Source organism: Gavia stellata, chromosome 4 (genome assembly GCF_030936135.1).
Source record: "Gavia stellata isolate bGavSte3 chromosome 4, bGavSte3.hap2, whole genome shotgun sequence".
Classification (NCBI taxonomy): domain Eukaryota; kingdom Metazoa; phylum Chordata; class Aves; order Gaviiformes; family Gaviidae; genus Gavia; species Gavia stellata.
Genome location: NC_082597.1, coordinates 25,497,188 through 25,523,285, shown reverse-complemented (window position 1 = coordinate 25,523,285; position 26,098 = coordinate 25,497,188). Strand labels below are relative to the sequence as shown.

Here is a 26,098-nt window from a genome sequence, read left to right as displayed (position 1 = left end):
ACAAATCATATGAAGAAATAGATTCTATTTTCAAGAGCATAGGTAGAACAAGCAGTATCGTCTCCTAAAATCCGACTTTATAATGTTAAGAACTGGACAACCTAAGACCTACTGCCAAAGCTAAAACAGCAGCATTGCGGTAGCCACTTCTCTACAGATAGACTATTTTAGGGAGAATTATCTTTTCTAGGACCACTTAATCCATCAGGAGAAAAAAAGGAAGGGAAACTCATCATGAGAGATTACTTCTTCCTTCAAAACAGTGTTTCTAAAGCCCTAAAAACAGGAACAGGCAGGCAACCAATACTGAACGAACAAACAATTAAAAAAAAAAAAAGACATCACACAAAAAAAAACCCCAAACCAATAAGCTAGTTGCTATAGAACAAGGTGCTTTTTTAGGGGACAATAATTGTCAAACAATTGTTTATAAAAAAAAGTAAATGTATTTTGCTAAATAAAGTTTAATATAATTTGATAACACATTAAAGACACAACTGCTCTTCAAGTACAACAGAGCAAGTTGCAAGAGGTATAGAAGAGGTACAGGGAAAAAACCTAACTGGGACAGATAATTATCAACATTAAACACAAAACAAGCAACAAAAAAATAGTCATACTTCCTCTTTATTAGTCAAGTGTACTGCAGTGAAATTGTCTTGACTTCAGATAGCACAGTATGCCTTCAAACTCTAAGGCCTAATTGTATTTCATGACCCTGGAGCATCCCAGCCCACCATCTGAGAAGCACTTGTCTACAGCAGCGTACTACAGCAACACTGATGTATGCATGGAAACAAAGATTCAAGTTGATAGAGATTCATCTTCACAGAGAAGTTCTTGATGCCTCATTAAATCAGAAACTTTTAAATCCCATCACCTGGCCAAAATTAAATGGGACAGCTTCATGCTGCTGCTTGTCCCAGTAAATATGGGGACATCGTTTTGAGTAGGGATGTTTGTTTTCTTAAGAGAAAGCAGAGGTTTCTCCTCTCCCCCCTTACATGCAAGCAAAATAATGTTGTGTGAGTCCTAATCACTTTGGATTTGATGAATTCTGGTCTTGAAGGAAGAGATTCCATGAAAAATACAATGTGGTAAAAATGCAGCAGACCAGCAAAACGAACGCAACACCCAAATTCAACTCTAGATACAGTTTAGACTGTAAACTGTTTGGCAATGCTTCAGAATGCAGGATGTATTTCCTTGTGACAGAGTCACATGGATATTCCTTACCACAACTTGGGTTGCAGCCATCACGCCCCAGGTCAGCACTTCCCACTAGCCAGAGACCCATGCAGTTGTGTTGCACCTACACTGCCTCCAGAGACCCATGCAGCTGTGTTGCACCTACACTGCCTATAGCTGGAGAATTCAGCATGGGAAATTCTTCTCTAGACATACAGATTTTTTTAATTTTTTTTTTTCCCAGCCTGAGAGTGATCAAACCCCAGAACAGATGTCCAGAGAGGTCAGAGTCTTCACCCTTGGATGTGTTCAAATTCCTCTGGACATTCAGCGGAGATCTTATCCATGCAGTGAACGTCGCCAATTGAGCAAGTCACCTCACTCTACAGCAGACACCTTACAAATGGCCCAAATGAGTGGATGACCTAATGAATGAACTGATGCACACTAGCCTCTGCTGACTAGATCACCTCTATCTAAATGGGAGTCCAGACAACTGTGCCCAAAATTACAGATCTTACTGAACCTCCCCCCTTCCCCAGCTTTTCTTCTTGCGTGAGCAAACTGATGTCTCCAGTTAAATAAAAACATTAAAACTAGCTAACTAATTTCTGAATCACTGGTTACATCCATGACAATATCTGCCACTTCAGCATTACAGCACTTGAGGAGCAATAAAGCCTCTTCATGTATCAAGTGAGAGAAACAATCCTACTGTATGGACGATTTTGTAATTTACAATGATTAGGTATATTCCCTGCAAATTTTCCATTCTTTTATTTGTAAAATATATGGAGTGTAGTTGCAGTGCATGGTAGCATAAGGAACACAGCTTCATTCATAGCATGAAGGACACAGGTATTGTACAGTCACTAGAAAGGCTGACACAAAACTTTACATCTCTCAATTTCCATCTTGATGCAGCATAACAGGTTATAAGATACTCTGACAGTCGAGCATTTTGTTACCCAAAACACCAGATATTTCATGACAAGACAGCAGCATGCTCACATCCACAATAATCTACAACTTGTAGAAAACTCACACTTAAGGGGAGTAACACTTAAGGACCAATGCTTCTCTTACTTCAGAAAATATATTCTGTGTAAGCCAAAAATTGGAGTTTTTCATAACAATATTTCATGAATTATTTAATCATAAACAGTAGCAAACAACAGAAAAATAAGGAAAAGAAACCAAGATTCTGTAAGCCTTCTGTAAACATCACCTCATCTTTCAACAAGGGAATTTCTCCCCAGTATTTGATCTCCCTTTCTGCTAGCTTTCAGAGCTACAGAAATAATGCACATCCACCCTAAATTCCCAGCCTCTAACAACCAGATGCAGGACTTTCAGGCATATTTAGCCACACCGTATTGCTCCTATGAACAACTGCTACAAAAGAATCTTAAAAAAAAAAAAGATCGATGACTTTCTTGCTTATATACAATGAAGTCCCAGAGTCACATGTTAAAGAATAAATTCACACTCTCCATGAGCCATCTGGTTTAAAGCCAAGTATTTTCCTCCTCCACCCAGAAATCTTGTATAAACATAAGAATAGTACATTACTGTTCTTTCAAGAGGAACACACCTTGCAAAAATCAACAATTCCCTCTAAGCCAGCTTCATGAACACATTTTATGAGGATAAATTTGCAGCCTGTCCATTTCTGACAGCAGTCAGAAAGAAAACCTACTTCTGGACAGGAGGCTGAAATAAAAAAAAAAATTTAGAATGTGGTCATGGGCTGCTGTTGCCACACACCTAATTTTCAGTGCAGTATTTCCCATTCACAGTGGTATGGCCTCAACACAAACAACACTGAAGTCCTCTCATTACTTCCAGGTTACCCACTGCTTTTATGTCACAGGCCAATTAGTAACTGCTCAGCTGTATATTAGCTCAACAGGCATTTTAAAGTCAAAAAATGACAGCTTTGCCTCAGACAACTAATGTCCAATACCTGTGTTTAGAATATCTAAATCTTTCAGATGCCTGTCCCTTCTCTAATATTGCTTTTTATCTTCACAGTCATATACAGTAGGCTCCCATCCACCAACAGTTTTGTAACTCCTATTAATTTGACTAAATGAGTATTCTCAAAGCAGAAGAGAAAAAAAGGACAGGTTTTGGTGTTTTTTTAAAATTATGTCTGACCTTCAGAGGCACTGTTGTCAAAACAGGTAAAGCCAATTAAATTATTTTTTTAAAAAATGTAAGTTTCTAGGAAACACCACACTATCCAAACTAAAAGTATACTGAGTTCTGAACAATTATGCCAAAAAACTATCTGACAATTTTCCTTTGCTAACCCTCCTGCAGTTTTCTCCCAAGTCAAAATGTTCAAGCAAGGGTGTCCATCCCTACCAGTAAGGGAAAATCCAGATTGCCTCCCCCAGAACAAGTTATTTGCCCTTTCACCTGCCTGTCCTTATGCCATGTATTGACTCCTCTGCTAATACTGAGCCTGCTCCTCATTCAGTGACCCCAAATGGGAGATCTGCAGGCTCTGCTTGCACACCTGGAGCTTTCCCCAAGCCGCCCACTGGAGCAGGACAGAAGAGCTGTAACCTTCAGTCTCAAGAAGGTTTTTTGCCTGCAGAGCAAACAGACTAGCAGTTCACCAACTTTCTAGCAAAGGGTAACTGAACCTGTAGACAAAACTGAGGCACCTCCAACCTCTTCCCTTTCCTGATGACACTTCTCCTCTCTTGCAATGACAGTTAAGAAAGTACATTCTATACATCTTCCCGAAAATAGAAACATCTAGTATATCATCATCTTGCACATGCCTCCAAAATTTCTCAGTCTGATTACTATTGAGGACCATGCGGAAACTCACATGCCAGCCATTTTACAGTTACTGCCTGTTTTCCTCTAAATCTTTTATTTAGTTCATAGGTACCTTTTACAGAATCTCACAGTACTGCTTAAAATGCAAGATTTGCTTATTTCATTCAACCACGACACTTAAGGGGTCAAAAGCATTTCCACCCTGTTTCAGACTAAGCCAGTTTAGCCCAGTACTCTGCTTGGGACAAAGGCTAGCACCAGGTTCTCTAGAGGAAGATGCAAGATCCTCATGATAGACTGGAGGCAATTTGCCTTAAATAAAAATTTCCTCCTGTAATAAAAGGAGATAAGCTTAGGCCTTCAGCCATAAAGTTCAAGGGCCTTAAAATATGTTTTGATAGTAATTCAAAATTAGGATAGTCTAGTCTTGAATATTAAAGTTTTTTGAAGGTAGGAAGTTCAGGAAAAAAGTAAGTTCCTTCCTCGCTCAGAACAACAGGCAGGAAAGACCCTTCCAGCACTCATTGCAGAGCAAGCAGAGGGCTTCTGTCCAAATAATAAACATGTTTCACACTGAGGTGCACAGCTGAGAACAAACTGCATGGGTAAAAAGCCTTCAAAATATATCAGCAAAAGCAACAAAGCTCAGAAAGTGTCTGATATACCAATCCCACTGCAAAAATGTTAACTAATAAATAAAACGACCACGAGATAAGAGTGATAAGAGACAGTTTTCTCCTCTTGCAGGATTGGTTTAGTTTGAGGTTTTTTGTTTTAAAGACAAGTTACATAAAGTTTTAGTCACCAACTCCAGCAAGTTATTTGCTGCCAGATTTGCTATTCCTCAATGACAGCAAGCACAGCTGAGAATACTTCCCTCCTGGAAACTAATTATCAAAATTATAATATTCTATTACATTATCTCAATTATTTCATCAAAAATCAGGAGTGAGGATGAGAGTTGCACTGCTGCAAAGCATATCATGAAACATCAGCAGCTGCATCCTGTGATCTCACTGAGATTCAAGACAGCTGTTGTAAAGAAATGGAAGACAACGGGGACACAAATTTTTACCAGAAGCGCTCCCCGCTTCCATCAATGGGTCTTTACCACTTCTAGGGAGAAGCAAACTAGTGAAATAAAGGAGAGTGGGGAAATCTGCCAGTCTAGGAACAAACCCAGAAATGTAGACCCAACAGCTGACTAGAGACAGTGAAAAACTAGCATGTTTTGAGTATTATAATAGTCCATGCTCTTACTTACCTATTTTAATACAATGGCTGGCTCCATAGCCATACCATGTTATGTTCCTCCTGACAAGTAGGAGGAGCTGACATTTGACATTTGCACATGATAAAGATGGGAACCCAGCGGGGAAGGGACATGACATTATTCAGCCATTTTTCAGATCTCTGCAGATTAGGAAAAAGCCTACAATTATATTGTATTTTTAATTTTGCACCAGTTATGATTTAATTACTTGATTTCTGCTTAAAGGAAATGGCCAAGAAAATTTTCTCTCTGCCTGATGCTGGCAAACCTATTGAAGAATGAGGTATTTAAATGAAAATGTTAAAGTTTACCAGCCTTTTTTTTTTCCCTACTGCCTTATCATTGCAGAGTAGTATGATTTTTCTCAAAGTCTGCCACTTAAAAAGCCTAAGGAACAATCTCAGAAACATTTATTTCAAAGTGTTGCATAATGTCATTATTAGCATTTTATTTCAAATCATGACTCATGGATATTCATTCTGAAAAGCTATAAATTAAAAGCACTAGGAAGCATGCAGTGAGAGACCAGGGCAATAATGAAAATGAGAATGGAAATCAATAAAGAGAAAAAGAACTAGAGCAATGGGACCTGGACCATATCACAGACCATAATTCACTGGTGACTAACTGAGACTGAATGCTAACGACTGAATGCTGGCAGGAACACATTTGATCAAAACTTACCTGACACAGTGCAGAGCTCAAAAGGCAAATCAAGCAGCTCTCTCTGAAGCTACTGTAATTAGAGCTCAGTGGTGTGACCATTTTTTGTTCCCTTCTTAAAGAGAAAAAGAAAAAGGGGAAAAAAGAAAAGAAAATAATCTTAAAGCTATTACTCTCTATAAACGTGTAGTTACAGCTTCACAACATATTCACAGAGCACCTACTTGTGCAAAATCCCACTGAAATGAAGAAAGTTCACTTGGGTTCCCTAAAGGCCAGGATCTGAGCAGGGCATTGCAGACACGTGAATGGGAAGAGGTTAAGTGATTCCAGGACAGCTCATATATTTAATAACATGAAGGCAGATGAGATAACATCAGATGTTTGAAAGAAACAATGAAAGGAAGTCTGCTGAAAGCCTCTCAGCCTTCCCACTGACAACAACCGCGCTCAAAGACAAACCTAACAAAACGGGCCAACAGGGGTATTACCGGAGTAGAACGAAAGCTCAAGGGAGAATAAAGACACTTTCAAACATGGACCACTACAGTTCTGCATTTATAGAGCAGTCCCTCCAGGTGATGGGGAGTGCTACCAGGGAGCCCGGGGAAAGAGACTGATATGTCACCTCGGCACCACAACAAAGCAGGAACTAGAAGGTACAGGCAGCAAGACAAAAACCCCAAATTGGTAGGTTAATATGCTTCACTGCCCAGTGAACATACCCTGTTCATCTCCAGTCTATGGCCAAGAAAAAGTAACCAACCACTCTTCTTCTCGGGTGTGTGTGAGTGACAGTGTCTTTCCTTCCATCATATTTAAACATGGGGGGGAAGCCGCAGCTTTCTCCTCTGAACAGCTTAGGACCCGTTTTAATCCAATGAGAACCCACTAATTGGCCGCAGTTTATGCTCAGGGTTTATTTTCTGTCCTCAGGTCTTTCATTTAAGTTCACACAGAAGAAGAAACCCTACCTTACCTTGAAATAAACTCACCACTAAGTTCTTTGCAGGTGGTTATACAGTAAATTTAGGAGACAGTTGAACTGTAGCTTTCTGCTTATTAATGGAATGGGTAAGCTGTAGGAAGAAAATGCAGTGTCTCCAGGTGTCTTTTTCAACCTCTGAGGAGTTAACTCGAGTGAGGTACCCAGTCAACCCATCAGTGTCTGAAGTGACACCAAAGGCTTACTCAAAGTAGTAGGAGCAGAAAACCTGCATTTTTTTTTCCTCCCCAAAACACTGCACAATCTAGCAGTTGGGGTTTTGTTTGTCTGTTGTTTTTTATAATATCCACTTGCTCTAAAGGGAATTTTTTCTAACAGTAACAATTCAGGTATGGAAAGAAGAAATTAGACTAACCTTGTCCCATACAATCATCAAGTACCCTTCCCTCTCGGATCACCAGGAGGGGTTGGGCCATGGATCTTTAGATGCTCAGCACAGGCCTTTCTTGTTTGAGTTGGGAGTAAATTCTTATCTTTTATCCTGCAAAAGCTACTTAAGAAGATTTGAGTACACAATGTGCTGGTAATTTATGTATCTAACCAAAAGCAACAGAATAGGATTCCTGATCTCTCTCTCTCTCCCACTGTCACAGAAAAAAAAATGGAATGGTGATTAGGAACATGCCAGAGGAATGGAGCTGACACTCTTGCATAGCTATTGCATAGTGAAGGCGGGGAGGGGGACATTGTGGAGATGCAATTTCCTTTCTAAGCTTCAGATAAAAAACAACTTTCAATATTTCTACTATTTGCAAAGTGACAGTAGAGGACCAATACTTAGCAATCCTTCATGTTTTACACAGAAGGCATAACAACGAAGGACTGAAGCATACAGAAATCAGAGCATTCAGAGGGAGCGATTGAGTTTATTCCTTCCTCCAGCTCCCAGTTCTGCAGTCCTTTACTGAGACTATTAAGTTAATTTGACAGGATGCCTCTTCTCCCCTTTCTAAAGCTTTTCTTCCCTCTGATGCAAAGGACCAGACAACACAATCCTGAATCAAAACAAAAGACACACATACTGTTCTGTAAAATCCAGTATAGTTGAGGAGTGTGAGAAGTGGAAGAGAGTTGTGGTGAATGAGGTTTGCTTAACTTTGTGCAAGTAAACCTCACAGGAACAAGGACCAAAGCTTCCAAGTGATTCACTCAGTCCCTAGCCACAAGCGCAAACACTGTTCCCAAGAAGCACAGAAATAATGACTGACCTTCAGAATAATTCACAGCATGTTCTTTGTACTAGCTTTTCCAAAAATTATAATTACTTAGAAGTGCTGAGTAGGAGTAAGACAGACAGGCCAAGGCTCCTTGCAACTTTCCAGTGTTGGGAGATGTCTGAATTATAGCACTACAGGCAGGATAAAAGATGAGGTAGACCCAGAAGTCACACATTGTTGTGCTCTATTCAACCACAAAGTTGTGGTGTCAAAGAAAGTTAGGAAGGAAGCAGGAATCTGTGTCTTTTGTTGCACAGAAAACCAATGTATATACATGTCAGTGGGTCTGAAAACAAAAACACAGGTTCAAGTACACTGGATAATATTTTAGAGGGGGAGAATTAACTCCCAATGCTGCGGCATAATTGCACCGTTATGCATGTTGTCTGCTACAAGCATTCAAGCCATATGCAAAAGTATAGTAAAAATTCACAACTCTAAATGCATTCTGTAGATAAATCAGCACGTCCTGACCATTGAACCTCCCGTGGTCAACAAAAAGCTTGACCCAACAGATGTTTGTTAAACTCTGCTCTGCAGCATGCCAAATGTGGCCAGGGCAGAATGCCAGAAACAGCCTTTTTAGAAGCTTATTGGATGACCTGGAACTCAAGACTTTTGATAGCAGTTGGGCTAAAAATGAATTAAAAGGAAGGCACACAGCAATGCTGCAACTGAATGCATATGAATTGTGCCACTGAACGGTCTTTGTTCTTTATCACTGCAGCACTTAATTATTTTGAGAGCTTGCTGATATGCATGGTTGTTGAACATGAATCCAGTCTCAGCAGTTTGTATTTTGTCAGAAAGATCTTTTTAGCCTGGAAACTGAGAAGTGATAATTTATTCTTTACGTCAAGGAATTAAGAGGAGTTAGTCAATTCAGTCATCCTGACTGAAGAGTTGAGAGACCTGAATGAGGTGGGTGGAAGTTCTTTAGAACAAGGGTCTGAAAGTTGTCCAGCACTGCTCAAAGAAACCTCCTTCCCAAAGGAGGGCAGCAGGTCTCTATATTCGGAGGAGCATAGACTCCTTAGGAGAAGGATATAAAAATAAGGTTAGAATCAGGGTAACAGGGCAACATCTGACACAGAATAGGAAGGATTAGTCATACAAAGTCACAGATCTGCCAGAATTATTTAAAAGATGATAAAATCAAATAATCTGTTTGCTTTTTATTCTTGCTTTCTGCAAAAAGAATGATGTAGATCTTATCTAGACAACAGTTAAGCAGCTGAGATACTGCCACAAAGGGGGAAAAAAAAAATTCCATAAAAATAGGAGGGTAAGTGTTAAAGGAGAAATAGTAGGCCTCTGGAAAGGTAGCTGCAAAGTTCTGGAGGGCTCTACCTGCGAATTAAAGATAAACACAATATTTATATACTTGTCACGACAGAGACAACAGGAACATGACATTGTAAATCTTCTGATTTTGAAGACTGACACTGAAATTCAAGGCTGGGAATGCACTAATACACAGAGTGGATAAGAAAACCATACTGGAAAACACAGCCAGCGTGGGAGCTGCAATAACAGAAACGGGGTATAATTCAGAGTCCCACACTTCAGGCCAGGACTCACAAAAACCTCTGCGAGACTTTTGTTCTCCTTGGCTGCTCTGAGCTGAAGGCTCAGATGCGCTGCCTCAGCGCACCCTGCTAACGTGAAAGGCAACATGAGAAGGAGGGTGTATTAATTCCTGCTGCAAAACTTACAGAGAAATGCTGTTAGGATAATCAGAGAAGGAGAGAGACTACTGCCTGAGGGATGGTTCAGAGCTTGGATTGTTTCATATAGCAAAACGCGACACCATCCTGTATTAAATCCTTCAGGAAGGAAAAGCTGTTTTTTTTTATCTGAAGGGCAGAGCTGACAGAACAGCAAGTGGGTATAAAATAAACTGTGAATGCATTCAGTCAGGAAACAGAAGTCTCACAACTATTAGAGTAATGAAAATCAGTGGGGATACCTGCTAACTGAAGTTTGACCTGCTTCTGAATGAGATTAGGTCTCCTTTTTAGACACGAGACTGCCTCAACCCAGGAGGTCCCTTCCCATTTGGTAACACTACGATACACAGTAACTTGTTTGTGTGTTGAAGACATTCATCAGCTTTGCAAAACTGCAAGATAAGCTTTCCATCCCACAGCAAAGCAACAATTTCATTCAGCCACGATATACGCCAGGTTGTTTACTAGGTGTACCTGAAGCACGACAGCTTTGTCAGCCTAGCTTACTACACGCTCTGTCAAAAGCAAAGCATTAATTAAACAGGCATCACTAAAGGCATAAATATGGTTGGCAGTAGTAGTGCTATTCCCTGGTAACTATTTTGTGATTCAGAAAGAATCTTCTGAACTTGCGGGTGGATAAAATACCTGTTTTAACACAAAAAATATTGAGGGAAAACCTACAGATATCCTATTTGTGCCATCTTTCAGAAAAAGCCCTTATTTTGGTTCCCTAAGTTGTATGCACACAATTTGCAAACACACACATGAAACTGCTTACAGACTACTTCATCAGAAACGGTGTCCCTAACGCAGCCTCCACAAGTTTATGACTCCTCTTAAAAAAACCCTCATGCATTAAATGCCATCCCCTCTTTAAAACTGTATTAGTTTAGTCCATTCTGATCTTTCTCAATCTCCTGCACTGATTGCACAAATTTATTTACACACTATAGAAAAAAATCAAATTATTTCAATGTTTTATTGGGCTTAAAATTATTAGGCTTAAAGTTAGCAAGCAACTTACAAGCATTTTTTTAACTTACTCATATGAATGGCTGCAGTGAATAAATATTCCCTGACACCTGCCTTAAACACAAAAATGCACATACTGTTCAAGGATGGGTTCACTCCATTGACAAAACAATCTAGTTTCTCAGTCTGAATCACCCTTATTGAAAGAAAAGGTTAGAGGCTACCTATCTTCTTCTGATGTTGTTATGCAATTCTGTCCATTTTCCAGGGTCTCTAGCATTAATGATTGGAATGGATTTGCAGCACTGACTACCTGTATTGCTCAGAGCTTCAACATCTCACACCTCTTTACTCAATCTCTCAGTCTACATATCACTCCTGCTATTATAATCAGTATGCATTACCCCATTTATCTTATTAGCACTGAGGCAGTGTGATTCTAATCACTGATATGAAGTTGTTCCACTCTAACCACATCACTATTAAAAATAAAATGGGCCAACTTCTTTTTTCCCCCCCCCAAGAGTGGCTTATGATAGCTGTGCCAGTTGCTCTGTAGCCTCACTGAAGTCAGAGTGAGAAAAAGGTAACAGCTATCTGCACAGTTGTGCAGTGCAGGGGGACAATTTTTTTTTTGCCTTTTTTTTTTTTTAACTTCACAATCAGGATAGCTGTTGTAACTAATTATTTTTCCACTGTAGGAAAAAAAAAAAAAAAACAAAATTGAATCAAATTAGGAAAATAAATTATCCTTCACACTGAGAACACATATGCTATGTTTCAATCCAGAGCAAGTTTCTGCAGCCAAGGTATAAATCCAACCTCAAGTACAAAAACAAATCAGATATTTAAGTCTTATGCCTGTAAGACTTAAAAAGCAGAAATAGAAAAGTAGAAATTCAGTGTACTGTATTCAACAGAGCACACTCTGAGCTAGCCGTAAGGAATCAGATCAATTCTGAAAGCTCAATATTAATAACAAAATAAAACCTCTACTGTTAATAGAAATCATAGGAACATCTTTGCTTCCTTATCACAAGGTTTAGGAGTTTCATCTTACATGAAGTAGCTACCAAACTGAGACAAGGCAGAAACATAGATCTGCAGGGTTTGGGGTGTTAGGTTTGTTGGTTTGGTTTGGGGGTGGGGAGTGGGTGTTGTTCATTTTTAAAGAAAGTAAATGGCAATTTACAATTTTTACAACAACAAACAGAAAAATATGTTTCTGAAAAATTAGGAGCAGTGACTTGTATTCAGTATTTTATGCTCAATGTGTAACTAACTAATCTTTAAAACAGATTAGATCATAACACGCTATGGAGCACTCATTCTACTCCCCTCATATCAGTATCTATAGTTTTTTTCCCCGCCTCTTTCATGCACGCACACACATGCTTTCTCCCTCTTTTTATATATAACCATTCATATGTGTATTTTTCACGTTCCATAGGGAATTCGGCAGAACCACAGCATGCAGGGAAGCAGGGATGCACCACCAGCAGCAGGACCCCCCCCCACCTCGGTCACGCAGCACAGTCATGGTCTCACTTCAGGCGTACATGAGTCAATCGTTTCCCCTTTTCCAGTACATGAATACATTCAGAGTTACAACACACAACCTTACAAGACTAAAGAAATACTGATCAATTTATTGAATCCAGTAACAAGTAAAAGACACTATGGAGGATATGCATATTTCAGTTCTGGGTCTGCTCCCTCTGTGAACATGAATCCCACGTAAAGGCGGGGCACACTACAATGATTGCAGCAAGAATTAAACATAAGGCCTATCTGGAGGGACATCATACAGCAGTGGGTTGGTCTCACAGCCTAATTACTGAAAGGTAAGCCTGTCCTTCTTGGCTGCCTCCATGCTCACCCCAGCACTTTGGGGCACCTCTAGCCTCCCACCCTGGCCTCTGGCAGATGCTTAGAAGTAGCACAGGAAATTACACATAGGCTTTGATGCTTCCAAGCATTTATAGCTTTATTATTCCTAATCTAAATTTCTATAAACATGTCAAAGTAATTGAGGACCAGGGCTATTAAAAACATTTCAAGTTTATAAATTAAGGAAAGCCCAATTAGGCAGGAACACCCAAACAGGTGTCTGGATAAAACTTAACCCCTGATTAGTCCCTTTAAAAAACTGCTTAGGATAAAAAAAAACCCTCATTAATCAGCATAGATTTTTTTTTTTTCAAGGAAGATAAATCTTTAAACTTTCCATTTTTGTTCTGTCAGATGTAATTTTCAGATTGCTATTTTTTCAAGAACCTAGAAAAAAGAAATCACAGTCCATTTGGTGGCCCATACACTTGACAGCAAACAGTTGCCACACATACACAGGCTGCTAATCAACACAGAAAGGATGCTACCCAAAGGCCCTCTCCAAGCATTAAAGACCTCACTGAATTGTATGAGCAGCAGACTATTGCAAAGCCAACTATTAAAACAAAATACAGTATGTCAGCATATTTCATAACTAGGTTCTATTGAAATCATACATTAAAAAGGAATTGAACAGAGTATGTGATATTAAAATGGAAATACTATTCCTATTCTACCTGTCATTCTGCCTCCATTAATCCCTACCTCAGCACTAGAAAGTATAAGCACAGCGACCTCTTGCAAATCAGTTCAGGTCTATCCGCGGGATTAGATTCAGTGGATGGCTCAGGGTGTCACAATATTTTCCAAAGGCACTTTATTTTCTGTTTGAAGATACTCTTGAAAATGATTTCTCAGTCTAATTATGCATTCCATTTCTTATAATCAGTTCTTTTAATTAGTATCCTAGGCAGCTTTGCTGAGGATCCCACACTTTTAGTAATTAGGGGCAGTTTGTTGCCCCTAATTAACTTCAGACATAGCAAGACTCTATTACTTTGTTACTTCAGCTGTTTTTATGTTTGCATTGCATATTCTGTCCTGCTTTACTGGCTCAGGAAGGCGACTGCCCTGTTGTGCTATTTATCTCATTTAGGTTTCATCTCTTTCTTGACTCTGTATTAGTTGCTGTATTTTAAATCTCTCTGACTCTCTCTGAAGTAACGTCTACACCCGCAAGCAGTGTGACACCAGAGAAGTGCATCTGTACAGTGAAGCAGTTCATGCTGAAGACCTAACACCCACCCTAAATGCATTTCAGGAGGTGTCACCGCAGTCCAGTTGCATGGAGGACTTAATGTGCTCCCCGAATGTAACTTCTGGTTTAGCTTTGCCCACACAGTCATATTCATGCAGTCCAAACCAGAACTCTGCAAATGGGACAAGGAGGCTGACTTTAAAGCACACTCCTGACTGGAGCTAAAATGGTGATGCAGACGCTGATGTTGTCACTGATTAAGTGCGTGACATTTGGGTATAGCCTTACTTTTAAAAAGTGTCAATTATCTCAGCAGATCATACTTCTGCAGCTACTGGACAGTAGCCATGAGCACTGCACATCAGCCCAACACCATCAGGCATGGATTAGCAAAATACAGCAGTCAAGTTTAGAAATAGATCTTTTTTTTATGGGAAGAACTCTGCCAGTCTGTACAGCCTCCTTCCCTTGTATGCTGCTCTGCATAATTAAGTGCACTTGTAACAGATACAGCTTATAATACAGCAAGAGGGTCATGTATGGAGGCTTTAGCCAGTTTACCAATTTTATCACATCTCTGTGACCTCTTGAAAACCATTCCAGACTGAATTCTGACTAACAACTGTAGTTCACAAATTAATGTGTTAATAATCTGTTAGAGTTTAAATATCCAGAAGACATAAACCATCTAGCGGTTTAGTGAAAATCTGAATAATTTTGTTGCCACTTTAAATAAATACTTCTCATTCTTACATAATGCTTTTGATCCACAGACAGAAAGTTATATTAAAGTAGCAGAAAGACTGTTGTAATCCAGTTGCTCCAATGCAACTTTGCGGAAGAGCCAAGCAAGGATCACCAATAATACCCAGCCCTGTTCACTGTCCTTCCTTGCGATTTGGAAAGTAAAAAGGTCTTAAAAAGCAAGTACTACTACTAAAATTCCCCACCCCAGCCTGTGGGAGGTGGGGGCAAAGAAGGGACACACAAATCTTCGCCTTGCTGTAACAGCAGTAAGGTACTAACCATCCTACAGACAGGGTGTCTGAGTGAGAGCCACGCACAAAAATACTCACATACACTGATACTAGTGGGTGACTGATCTGCAGATCACCTTTAAATTACATGGTTAAGAATGACATTCTTAATTTATTTCCTTTTTAGCAACACATGAGCAAAATGTATCTACATATCCACAGGCTGCCAGATATCATAATTCTCAGACTACGTTTATAGGATGTTTATTTTTTTATGTTCCAAGTAGTAAAACAGAAGGCTTATATACACAAAACATAGCTAGTCACTTTCTAACATTTATTATCATGCGAAAAGGCCTGGAAGCATTAAGTAAGGATACCTAAAAACCTGGATGGCAGAGAAAGACAACTTTAAAAGTTGGCCTTAAAAATCTCACGTGATGTTTTTGAAGTAATTGAATTTGGGAACCAAAGCATTCTGAAAAGAACCACAAACCATATAAACGAGATTGGTAGAATTTGTATCACAGAATATTTAAGCTAAAATGCTTCTAATTACTTCATAACCACATACTAGCATGCTCAGAACCTCCACCATTTGTAGCATATACGTGGTTATGAGACTGATAATTGCATTTGGTGTTAAGTCACCACAAGCTGAATCTAAGTGTCCATTCAGGCAAATACTCCAGCTCTGCAAGTGGAAGATTACTAGAAACAAAAATTTCTAACGGAGTTTGTTAACTTCCATCTCCAAATAATATTGCTATTTGTTGCTCTTCAATCCCCACTGGTAAGAGACTGAAAAATCCTCTGCCTTTTAATGACACTGTAGGAAGGAAGATAAAGTCAGATGGGAACTGATTGCTAAGATGATTTAATATCAAATCTATACCAAACAACCACTTCTTCTTCATTTTTATTTCTTTTCTTTGCTTATGCTCCATCCATAAGGAGATCAAAATAAAAAAAAAACCAAAACTGTTCAATATTAATATTTTAAACACTAATGTATATTTGATGTATTAAACAGTTGGAATGGTGAAACATTCATAGAACACTTTTGAATGAGAAACAGATGCCAGTACCTTGCTATAAGGCCTCAGAATAGATAATTTAGAAATAAATGAAGGACTGTATAAGCAATAGACAGAAACTGGGGATGCTCCAGCAAGATAAATATTCGGCGGAGACAGCCTGGAGGTGGATTTAATTTTTTTTTTTGAAGAAAACTCATGAATTCACCATAAGAAAAACCTAAACACATAAAACAACTGCAGCCTTCCACAGAAAAAGATCCGGGACCATGAAAACACTGTTTTCCCCAATGTACTATATCCTACCACTCTGATTTCCATGGACTCCAACTTCCAAGCACCAAGCTTCTCACCAACTCTTTGCCCTTGGTATTCTGTATTACACTGACATGGATTGAGACTATTCACTTTTTTCCAGTTTAATCCTTATCTCTTTCTCCTAGCCCGGTATCTTTCTTGAAAACTTTTATCCCCAAGATACTCCTCCTTCATTTCTGTTTCATACTGAAAAGCATAACTTTCACAACCAGTGGATTTCTCTGCTACAAATTCATTCCTCTTAACTTTGTCATTGTCCTTGCTGAACAGTTCCTCTACTCCAAAATTAATTCAGCTCCATGTACTTCCTCAATACCTTCAACTCAGTCCATGAAACTCTCCATCACCGATTTCCATTTCTCCCCTAATCTTTGTAGATGTACATCATCTCTTTGGAGATCTCATTTATACACTATCTGAGCTTTGTCCTTTCTTCCACATCCTCGTCTGTGGCCCAAACAAGTCTACTCAAAGTACTATCCTAAGGATTTTTTTGTGTGTGTCTATACTATCACTCAGAGTATCCCTCCAGCACTTTCATTAAACAGAAGCTGCTGGCCTCTATTTCCAAAACCCCACAGCCAAGACAATTGAACATGAATGAATAATTAATGCATGAGAGAAAAATGGAAACAGAGCTGGAGAAAAATTATTGTACAATCACCTTCCCTTCTTCTAATTTTTCTTCACCAGGTCACGCAGTTTAAGTACTCACTGTGGCTCTGTTCATTCTTCACAATGCTGTCAATTAATGCTTTTCCCCTTCTTGACAGGAAAAACACTCAAGAAGAACATTCTTAAACTTATGCATACAAGTAATCATGCTTGAAGAGAAACATATGCTTTACCTCGTCACTGCAAAATAAACAAGAACCAGAAATAAATTCTTTTGGGCAAGTACCATCAACTTCTAGAGAATTTTAAACAAAAAATGAAAAGCCTTCAATACTTACGGCTGTGAAAATAACCTTCAAACCACAAATCTAAGCTGATGCAGCCTGGTACTCACATACAAACACTCTGCCTCTCCTGCTGCTCAGAGTTTCCCCCACACAGCAACAAACTGAAAACTGCTTTTTCACAGCTGCCGTTCTGAAACCTGGGAGAATCAGCTGCAATGTACAAGAACTGTGCTGCTTTCAGTTTGGTGCCAGCACTTCTAGGCAGAAGCGGGCACTGGAGATAGGCACTAGGCAAAGGATCGGGAGTGCAGCAGATGCTGTTCCTCTGCCTGCCTCCCCTCCTGAACGGCAATAGCTAGAAAACAAGAAGTTTGAGTACCAGACCTGTGCATGCCACAGCCATCAGCAGGCAGCAAGAGGAGTAAGTTGCATCTTTGCAGCCACTGTGCCAAAATCTTAATATTAAAAGAGACTTAAAGATTAAAAAGTTTAAAAACCTCAGAGGCTGGCACTCAGTTCAGACAGAGTAATATACTAATTGGGGCTCCGTACAACTAAATATAGGACCAGAGTCAAGGCACAAAGACTAGCACCCCAACACACATCCCTCAATCAGCAGAGGAGAGCCAAGCACTTTCCTAGAAGACGTGTCATCCCATCTTCCCACATGGACACCTCTTGGGTTGATAAATGGAAAGCAAGTTTTGTCCCTGAGCTATTAGCTTTCCAGTTCTAGCAAGCATACAAATAAAAGGGAAGCAGAAGGAGAGAGGGATGTGTTAAGCTAGCAAAGTAGGAGACATCTACACACAAAAAAGAAACAAGGATAACAGGAAAGTAGAACACAAATACAGAAGTACATTAAAAAAGCAAAACGATATATACTGAAAGCAACTTCAGGAAGATATTCACCAACATTTAAGAGAAATGGTACAAAGCCAGAAAGAGAAAACCCGAGTCTAATAAGCAGCATGCAAATGGAGAGGCAACTGGTTAGTAGTGTCCCCAAACATGAACTGGTGACAACAGATGTGCATGGGAGAAGAAGGGAGGAAATGGTAAATTTGGTTTTCTAGAAATGCATAATTCGGTGAATAGTCAACTAGCAACCAACAAGTATTTTCTGCTCTGGCAATATTCTACAGTTAAAGACAGTATATAGTAATTAATATTTTGATATACTGCCTATCTCCAGATACAGGGAAAGGAGTATGGTTTGGAGGGGAAAAGAGTATTTTCACCAGCTTTGTTCTTCCATGGCAGCGATGCGTATGTTTCTCAGATGATGTCAGAGAAAGTTATAAGGAAACATGAGCTGATTTGGTATTTCTGCTTCTCTGTCACCAATTACCAATGGTTCAGATACACAAAATATAATGCGAGAATAACAACTGTCTGCAAAGGGTGAGAAATGCAAGGCAGCCCAGCCAGCCAATTCCCCCGTACTGTTCCCGCAGAGATGGGGACAGTCAACTGATTCTTCAAACTCCCTTCCTGTCAACTCCCCTGTAGAAAAAACATTAATAAGTAGTCTCCCTTAAGCACTTTAAATGGGGTATTTGCCAACAGAGTTAACACACTTGTCAAACTGTGTGGGTGACGGAAAGAAATAAACAACCCGAGGTCACTCATTCAGAAAAAAATTTTAAAGTTGTCCCCTCAAATAACAGTAATTAAAAAATAATCAAATTTCAAAGGCCAGTATGGGTAAAATAGACAGGGAAAAGAAAACAAGCAAGCAAAAGAAGAGACTGATTAATTTTTCAGCATAGTAAAACTAGGTTTGCAGACTGTCCCTACATGTCCACTTCATTACACTGCTGTTTACCAAAGCCTTGCTTTCCCAGCACATCGCCTAGCTTTTGGCAAGCCACACTGATCAATGCTGAGCTGGCAGGGCCACAGAACAGTTTAAGATTAAAACAAAATGCTGATGGATTGTCATTTCTGAAGTGGCATTGGTAACTAGAAGGCTCTTCTTCTCTCATCACCCTTCAGTATTTCTTCAGCCACGGGTGACTCAATTGCCCATTGTGAGCAACTTTCCTACTGCGGGCAAGAACAACTTCTTCCCCAAAGAGCAAGTTCTGACTGTGGTAAAAAGATCTGTTTGCCAATAATCTTGTCCCAACATGTATAGAGCTGTGTAGGCCACCATCTTAATGGGATTTGACAGGATTTACCAAAATACTCTATCCTAACTTGACTGAAACAAAATACACATGGCTTAGAGCATCATGACAGTGTGTTATCAAGGTGTTTGGACAGGGAAAAACAAAGAGGCAAGAAAATTTGATCTAAAATGACTTTCTGAAACACTTCACAAAAAAATTAAAATTTTTAAAGGAAACATTGAAGGGAGAATTGGAAGGCATCTTCCTAGAAAGCCCTTTAGCAGAATTTTGACCAGATGGCCAAGTTTTATAGCTAAGCTCTTCCTCCGAAACTTGTCTAGAGTTTCTGGCAATAATGGCTTTGGATGTACTCTCCCTTCTACCTCAGCAGTGGGGAAAACAGCATCTTACGAAGCACGCTGAGAAGCCAAGAGGCAATTTTTCTTTCCCAAAACACGCTCAGCCAACGAATAAGTAGGTACACATCACCAGCTCAAAAGCAATGAACAACAGGGCTTGAGGCAGGAGGAATAAAGACGTTGAGAATAAAACTGTGATCCAGAGAATGAAGTCTGTCCCTGTAACAAATATTTTCCTGCTGAAGTTATTTAGTGGACATGTATCATTACAAACCTCTCTTTTAGAGGTAAAGTCCAAGGAACAGTGAAGAAGAAACACACTGAGTTCAGATTAAAATAAAGTACCACTTCTACTTTTGACTATTAACTAGAAGTGAATGTTTTTGATACTCATGATTGAGCAGGTGGACAGAGGTAAAGAAATGAAAGGAAAACAGGTCAGCATGTATTCAGGAAGTAAACTCATTTAGTAGTTATTTCTAAACAGCCAGCTCAAATACTTCTGCTACTGATCACCTTTGAAAGCAAGACGTGAATTATCAGCTTTGATGTACTAAGCATTTCATGCATTAGGAAATCTTGTTTAGTAGAGCAGTGTTACTTTTCTCCCAGTCTTGGACTTCTACTGTGTGAGCACTTGATTACTAGAGTAAATTTTAAAACACTGAGGAAAAACAACACTGAAACAACACCTTTTTTGTTAGTTAATTGTAGCACTTCACTGTCCCTTCCCTTTAACTCTGATTCATCTCCCAGATACAGAACCTCCCTTTGGCATACACTCCCCGAGTAAAACAGAGTATGCACATACAAGTGTACGACTGTGTATTAACCACAGTTACCAGGGTCCTCATCTAATCACTGACTGTGTGTACATTCACATACACCACTTTCCCTTAATGGAAGACAGCCACACTGGGAATGCATTTCTTTTTACCACCTAAATCCTATTCTGAGGACAAATTCAATCTGCTGGTTTGAGATTCAGTTTGACTGGGGTGGGAGACAAGAAGGAAGAGGAATTGAATTAGCTAACTATTCTCTTCTTCTCTTTTGCTGGACTAGAAAGGAAGAGGAGCGGAGATGCAGAAAAAGAAAGATGCTGAAATACGTTCCAGAGGACTCATTAAAAAAGTGGAAACTACAAAAAAGTAACAAAGTCTCTTCAAACCAGAGACAGACAAACCTTGCTTGATACAGGCATGACGTGTAATGCATTGATGCACTAATATTTCTCTAAAAGTTTGAAAAATACATGACCAAATGTCCATAAATTTCTATTGAAAATATGTTGTTAATTACATGTTAGTTCGACTCTATAGAACTAACTCCATCTTTGTCAGGATCTGCCAGCCCACCTTGAAAAAAGTCACGCCGTGCTTCAGTTCCGTATCTACAATATTAGCTTATTCTCCCTTCGCCACCATAAATCTACCAGGAACCAAAGTAAGACAGGATGTAATAGTAGGTCACCAACTAGCTCTGAACAATTAAAAAAGAGTACTTCTACCACATATCCTACAGATTAAAAAAAGAAATGCAGCCAGATTATAAAAGCATGTGTTTCAGCAAAGTCTGGGCTAAATGACATAGAATTTGGCATTAAAGACAAGTTAGCAGAGTTGATGGACTCTGGTGATTTATCATAGTTCTTTTTTTTCTTAAAGTTTCATTTCTTTTTTTTAAAATTAATCTTATCTATCACAATAGAGCTAAGCTAATTTTACTTGGTGAGAAGAAAAAAGGATGAGAAAGGACAACAGAGGAATGAAACACTGCCTGCATTTAAAATTCTTTACGTTAATTAGTATAACTCAGTCCATTAAGTATGATGGTTTCAAGATACTGTATAGAACATTTTAATCTGATGCTGAAGCAAGAACATAAGAAGCCAGCCATATTGTAAACCATTTCCTTACTGATATTACAATGCAATTGAGGATACTTGATACGTTAATTCCATCTCATTCCCTTACTGAATAATATGTTCCACATTAAAAAAGAAGCAAACTGCATTCTGCAATATTTGCTCAGCAATATACCAAATGAACTGGCAGAAAGAACAAATTACTTCTGCTCTCAAGCAGGGTGGATACTATTCTTAGGTTATCAGAAAGACTGCTGGTGCAAAAGCATTACGACGGGTGCACAACCAGAGACACGCAGACTGGGCTGGGAGCTGGAACCACAGAGCGTCGTAGGTTCTGGTTCGAAACCACACCTTGGATCACTGATGATAGACAGGGCATGCAGTAGTTAACAGCTCCAGTTAAATAACACAGGTAGGGAATCTCAGTCCAGCTTGCAACGGACAGCCAGCCACACATAACAGAAGTCAGATGTGAAGCAAAAAAGCAAGAGATTAAGGGATAGTCCACAGCTGTATCATATCTTGGCAGTGGGAAAATTAATTCAGGAAGTAAGACAGACTTTTACCCTATGGAATATGAGTCCAGCTATCACACATCCAAAAGTGTCTTACTACAGGACACCATACAGACAAGTGGTTGCATGCTCATTCCTAAGGATGACACAGGGCCACCATGCGGCACAGAGTGCAAAAATTAGAGCACAAAAGAGGGCTCCTTTGTACGGCTTTCAGCAATATTAAACTACCAAAGGAGGTTTTCTGAACTCTCAAAACTCAGGACCACTTCTGCTACCCTATATTCAGTAATTCATTGGGTAATACATCAAATTGTCAAATAGAGGAAGGATGTTTATGTGCATTTCATTCCTTCTAGAGAGAAGTGCAACTCCTAGAAAGAATTATTTTTTTGTGTTATGTTTTATTTAAAAACACTAGTTCCTGACCAGCAAAAAGACAAATCATCCTTGTTCTGCAGCTAAATTCCTAAACATGACAAAAATCTCTTTCTACTTATAGTAGTTAGACCAAAAGTCAGAGTTCACTTAAAACCAGTAATTATCAAGAGTAACCTTTAATTTTAGGTATCAAGTCAATTCTGTCAATCAATCTGTTCATTGCTCATATGTTAAATCCACAACTGTTATATTTCTGTATTTGCTGCAGATTAGTAATCTCTTTTCATATATCTTATTGATAAAAATAATTAATACTGTAGTTATTTTTAAAACACAGTTCCTACACTTAGCGACTGAGATCAGTGAGAACTTCTAAATGTTCAGTATCTTCTGCAGTTGGTGGCTACAAATTGTAACTTGGAAGCTGATTAGGAAAATTTCATAAAGAAGAGGGCAATGCAGCACTGGAGCAGGTCACACAGATGGGCTGCAGGATCTCATCTCTGGAGGCTTTTGAGCCTCCTGCTTGAACCTAGACTGATATCAACACTACAGCAGGTCAGCTTTGGCTTTGTCCAGCAGGAGGTCACACTTAGATGACCTCCAGATGTCCCTTCAAAATATCAGTTCTATGACAACTCTGTTTTGGAGTGGGGAGTCCTCATTGGGATGGTGAAAATTCTCATTTTGCCAGATTTTCTTTGACTTCCTGCTTACAAGATGTCTTTATACAGGCTTCCCAGTTTAAACACCTAACACTTAATAAAACCAAAATGTTCTTCCAGAAATAGTCTTATTATTACCACCACGTTAACTTGTCAGAGAATTCACTAAGCACAAATTACCTATAGCAGGCATAATTCAGACACCCCAAAACATTCAGTGTTGGATTTTACAAACCCTTAGAGATAGGTAGATCATAAAAACCCAAGTGGATCTGAATTCTTTCCCTCTGGAAAGGGATGTGGAGGGGGTTTTTTTTGGTTTCTTTTCTGTTTTGATTTGGGTTTATTTGTTTGTTTTACAGAACTGAAAAACTGAAAAAGATACACAAATTTTTTAGATCAAACATTTCAAGAACCGAGTTGTTAAGTGATTATCTGAAAATGCAGCGCCTTGTTTGAAAACTAAGTATTCTGCCTATTCAGTAACTCAAAAGTAACAGAGAATAAGCACCGTTACAGCATAAATACCTACCACATACCTGCCAATTCTCAAGAGCTTATCTCGGACGTACAAGATGCAGAGAATAATTCTGGTCAACGTTCTCATCACAAACACGCATGTTAATTGTTTTTTTCTGGACAGAGATACCACACTTAATGAAACAAAATAGTTTTCTCGTTCTCCTCTCTATTATGGCTGAATTTGCTCGAGTTGGGCACAGATGGTCAGCATACGATTTGCAGGAGGCACCTCTGGAAGGTTTAACTGCATCCCTCACGCAACGCCGAGCAGCAGAAACATCTCCTCACTGCACAACGGCCCTACCGCCCTTACGGCCGCACTCTGCGCTCCTGCTTCCTTCGCGCGTCGATTTCAAGCGCAGCTCTAAAAACTTAAAAGACTTTACGCCTGTTGACTGATGGATTTCGAGGTAAACGGGCTGTTTAGGAGAAGCCGGGCCGAGACCCAGCTTTGCAGCACCCTGCTCCAACACCGTCCGCGCTTGCGGTGCCGCTGGGGGCCGGCGCCGGCTCCCCACGCCGCGCCCGGGCCGGCGCCCAGCGCCCGCCTCAACCTGTTGCGGGCTGGAGCGCGGCAGCGGCGGCGGCAGCGCGGCACTTGCCGGCGGGCGGGCACGGGGTGGCCCGGCGGGGGGCGAGCGAGGGCGGCGGGGGCCGGGGGCGGCGGGGCAGGGCGGGAGCGGGAGCGGGGAGGCGGCGGCTCACCTTCTGCTGCCGGCGGGCCATGTCCGTGGGCTGCTTGGCGTTGAAGGGGTGCGCGATGCACCGCGCGATGAACACGTAGAGCTGCAGCCGGAGCCGCTTCTCCCGCTCCTCTCGCTGCAGGCGCTCCTGCTCCTCCCGGCCCTCGCTCAGCACCGAGGGGCTGGGGCTGGCCGCCCGCGCCGCGCCGGCCTCCCTGCCCCGCGGGTCCCGGGGCGGCGGCGGCAGCGAGCGCGGCGAGCCGCCGCCCGCCGCCACCAGCACGTCCCGCCGCTCCTCTTCCAGCACCTCATCGGACTCCTCCTCGCTGGAGGACGGGTCCAGCATCGCGCTCGGCGGGCGCGCCCCGCGGCCGGACGCGAGGCGAGGCGGGGAGCGGCGCGCACCTTTCCGGACACGTCGAGTTTACACACAGACTGTTTCCGACCGGTGGCGGCCGCCGGGCGGGAGCGGAGGGGCGGGGAGGGGAGGCGGGGTTTGGGAAGGGGGTCGAGCCTGGGTTGCTGTGGGAATTGCTCCGAGCGGCTCCCGGCGGAGGCGGGGCCGGGGATCGGGGCCGGGCTAACACCTCCGCCCGCCCCGGCGGCGGGTAGCGGCCCGCAGGTGGCTGGTCGGGGCGAGGCGGGCTGCACCTGGCTCGGCTCGGCTCGGCTCGGCTCGGCTCGGCTCGGCTCGGCTCGGCTCGGCTCGGCTGCCCTGCCCCGCCCCGCCCCGCCCTGCCCTGCCCCGCCCTGCCCCGCTCCCAGAGACGAGGGCAGCTGCTGGCCGGGAAAACCCCTGGCCCCGGGTCAGCAGCGATGCGCCGCTCGGGCCCTGCCGGTCCTGGCAGCAGCCGGCCCGGCTGCGCCCTGCCCCGCGTCCCGGGGCCAGCGTGGGAAATGCACCCGTGCTCTCTGGCCGGCTCAGCCCCAGCGGGGAACGCGGGACTCGCCGCCGACCCCGAGCTCGCTGGCATCTTCTGCCGTGTTGTGTGGGGGAAAAACGAGAGGCATCTCAAATGGCCCCAGAAAAAGAAGCCACCGAAACCGTGTCTTTCTGAGACGGGGAGCGAGCTGATGCTGAAGCGTGCATTGCTCTCACAGGGTACCTCGGTTGGGAGCCTGCTGCCACAAGTAGGTATTTCACATCTCTTCTGAAATCGTTTTTCCAGGCTATCTGCGGATCCAGCCAGGTTCATATTCACAATGGTTATCTTCACAGTTAAGGCAGTGAGAAACTTATGTAAGCCAATGAATATCACTCTCTAAAATGAAATAAAAAAGGCTTCACCATGTGAAAGCTAAATTTCTGGAGTCTGATTAGGGCCCCATGGAAAGGGAGCCCTGGGGAAGGATGGCACATCAGATTTCATGTGGATGAACATGTCCTCTTGTTACCTACACACCTGTGCATGGTGGTGCTGGTACCAGGGAGGAGGTGGACTACTGAACGGGGAAGGATCAGGGGTCAGGAGGACAAAGGCTGGGGGGATGGACTGGCTCTCAGAAAGGCAGTGTCCCTGTAGGCTGCATTAAAACAATGGCACCTGAGGCTCTGCCCACACAGCTCTAGGCCTCTGCTCATTAGCAGTGGCAAGTTTTCAAAGCCCTGAATGGAAACTCCACAAACTCGAGGCTTACACAGTTCTCGCTGTATGACCTGGGCTGGGTTTAGAGTGGTGAAAGGCTCTAGTCCATTACCAATATTTTGAAGTGCCCAATCTTCCAGTAGGAGATCTAGGAAAGGATCTTCAGAGCTGGCTGTTATCTCCTGAGTGACCCAGTTTTCAGAAAGTGAAATTATTCCTGCGGTGGGCAGCAG

General features: G+C 41.5%; 1 protein-coding gene across 15 annotated transcripts in view; it reads right to left on the bottom strand.

Annotated features, from left to right (window-relative positions):
* CADPS2 (calcium dependent secretion activator 2) overlaps positions 1-24,625 on the bottom strand; it is a 318,208-nt gene extending 293,583 nt beyond the window's left edge. For 14 of the 15 annotated variants that reach the window (XM_059817284.1, XM_059817282.1, XM_059817293.1 and 11 more), the window contains exon 1: positions 24,302-24,625. In XM_059817284.1, the coding sequence (XP_059673267.1) occupies positions 24,302-24,625 (324 nt within the window). The remainder of the gene's footprint in view (positions 1-24,301) is intronic. The other variant, XM_059817285.1, reaches the window with a different exon arrangement.
* Positions 24,626-26,098: the final 1,473 nt, after the last annotated feature.